Genomic DNA, 2,649 nt, shown 5'->3' on the forward strand with positions numbered 1-2,649 from the left:
AAGCACACACACCAGAGAGAGAGAGAGAGAGAGATGAAGCCAGAGGTATCTCACTGTGCAGCTAGTTTCAGGAGAAGCAGAAGATTTTTTGCTTAAGGTTTTTGATGTATGATCATTTCCAAGTGCTTATTCAAGAGAAAGGGGTGGTGTGGAAACCACAGAGAACACACACACACACACAGAGAGAGAGAAGAGAGAGAGAGAGAGAGAGAGAGAGAGATGAAGGCAGAGGTATCCTACTGTGCAGCTAGTTTCAGGAGAAGCCTGAAGTTTCACAAGTTTTCGGCATGCCTCATCCTTCATAGCTCTATTACTAGTATCCAAGAGTTGGTGATATTCCAGTATTTCTCAAGTACTTGCTGCACTTCCTCAGAGAGAGACTGGAATTCTCTGAGGTCAGCTGAACTACAGGGGAAGTGGCTGACTTCAGTTCTTGAGCCTTTGAAGGACTAAGAGTTTATTTACTGGTCTCAGCTGTTCAGTTGGAAATGGTATTGCCGGGCTATCAGAGAAGCAAGTGGCATGGATGTCAAGTAGCTGGCAGAACTCAATTTAAGAGAATTGGAGGAATTAGATTCTGGGAGCTGTTGTCCCTGAATACCAAGTTAGCATCAGAAGGGAGAGAAGCAGCTGGCATGGATGTTAAGGAGTGGTAGGAATTCAGTAAAAGAGAATTAGCGGGGTGGGACCCGTTGTAGGCCCAAAATCAGATGAGTGTTGTGTGGGGGATAATTCCTTTGGTTACCTTCTTCCGTTACTCATGACATGTAGTGTGGTTTGCATTCTTTGTCACCTCTTAAGAATCTATTTAGGCAGTTTTCATCCATTTGCTGATGCATTACCGTGGTATGGTAAATCTCAATACCCCTTAGATTTGTTAGCTGATCAACTGAGCTCCTTGAAAAATGATTCCTTCATTTCAATGAAGTTCTATCTAACCTGTTTATGTCAAATAGGAAAGCATGCAAATTTGAGATACTAGATACAGGTTGAGTACGTTTAGCATCACAACTTCAATAATTAAGCATATGCAGGAGAATTGCCTTTCTCGTTTGATGTGCACGCTGTTGTTAGACTGAGTAAATTTCTTGTCAAATCTTACCCAGTGCATTTTGTTAAATGCCAAATTTCCACTTTGAATTTCTTGAACTGACAATAGTGAGAAGAAAGACCACAAATTAATCGAAGTAATACATGGAAAACAATTTGCAACTCCATGTTTTAGGGTAAGATATAGGTTACAGTAGAACCAGTTCATGTAGCATAAAGCTGAACATTGACTAAGGTTGAGAGCAGGCTTACCTCAGTTGCTAAACCAATAAAATCATCATGTTAGACGAAGGAGCACAAAAATGGAAATGAATATCTCATTCGAATGACTGAATGCAAAATGCCCAAAATGATCTAACAAAGAGATGTTGGTACTATTTGCATGAAACCTCATTTCTCAGAGAAATTATCTGATCTAATATGTAGAGTGTATTATCTTGTTCCGTAGGACCTGATCTTATCTGATAAGTCCATTTGTACATGATGCCTCAGTGATCAGAGAAGAAATGGCATGTATATCTTAACTTATCTGCAGTAAAACTCTTAGAGTCTACTGAAAGATGGGAAGGAAAATAAATATCCATATCCAGAAAAGGGTATATCATCTTTTGGCATGGGAAATAGGGAGGTTAATGGATCTAAGGTGTCTTCCTCTTGGGGAAAAGAACGAGTTTCTTGACCTTTTTGAATCTGACAATTCGTTGCCCCTAAAGAGAAGGAAAAGCTGATTTCCTATTATTCAGGCAGTGATATACTAAATGAATGAGCACTAAGCAAAGTGTCCTGTTTTCTTGTCATATGTTGTTCCAGGTATGATGCATGAAAAACTAGGAGACGCCGACAATGCTTTGGCTGCTTATATAAACGCCCATCTGTTGGAACCAAAGTACGTCCCCTCCAAGATTTTGATCGGTTCTCTGTTGTGTAAAATGGGAGGGAAGATGTTACCAGTGGCTAGAACTCTTCTGTCAGATGCATTAAGAATTGAACCTACAAATTATATGGCGTGGTACTATTTAGGCAGGATTCACAAGGACGAAGGCCGGATAGCTGATGCTGTCGACTGTTTCCAGGCAGCTTCAATGCTCAAAGAATCTGATCCGGTGGAGAGTTTCAGTTCCATTGTTTGAATCTTTTTCAAATATTCGTGTCTCATTCTTTGATTCTTTGCGAACTTAAGCATTGTTTATCCTGCTGACACAGCACCACAGGCATTGTTAGAGAGTTATTCTCCAGAGGTTTACCGCGATATGATGCATTTTACATCCTCAAAATATTTAAAAAAAAATTAGTTGCTGTAATATCCGTGTCAGAGAAACCATACTTCCAATTACATGTGGTAGTAATGTTTCTACGGTTCTGTATGCTAAATGAATGTTTATGTTGTTTGGATTTTGAATTTAGTGTGCGAAAGGGGAAAAAAAAAGGGTTACTTACACTTAAACTTTATTAAAAAGTGCGAAATTATATTTTTTTCTCTTAGACTTCATTAGAATTTGAACACAAAATGCTGATGCCAACAAAAATGCAATAAATTTCAATTTTACCCTTCTTTCAACATTCTTTTAGTAATATGTTTATACAATATAATATATATAT

At 38.5% G+C, this 2,649-nt stretch overlaps 1 protein-coding gene across 3 annotated transcripts in view; it reads left to right on the forward strand.

Moving 5' to 3' along the window:
- The window catches only part of LOC105155841 (protein NPG1-like), a 9,411-nt gene extending 6,962 nt beyond the window's left edge, over positions 1-2,449 (forward strand). For all 3 annotated transcript variants that reach the window (XM_011071815.2, XM_011071816.2, XM_011071817.2), the window contains one exon: positions 1,861-2,449. In XM_011071815.2, coding sequence (XP_011070117.2) covers positions 1,861-2,180 — 320 coding nt within the window. In that variant the 3' untranslated portion in view covers positions 2,181-2,449. The remainder of the gene's footprint in view (positions 1-1,860) is intronic.

This window comes from Sesamum indicum, linkage group LG2 (genome assembly GCF_000512975.1).
Source record: "Sesamum indicum cultivar Zhongzhi No. 13 linkage group LG2, S_indicum_v1.0, whole genome shotgun sequence".
NCBI classification, from domain to species: Eukaryota; Viridiplantae; Streptophyta; class Magnoliopsida; order Lamiales; family Pedaliaceae; genus Sesamum; species Sesamum indicum.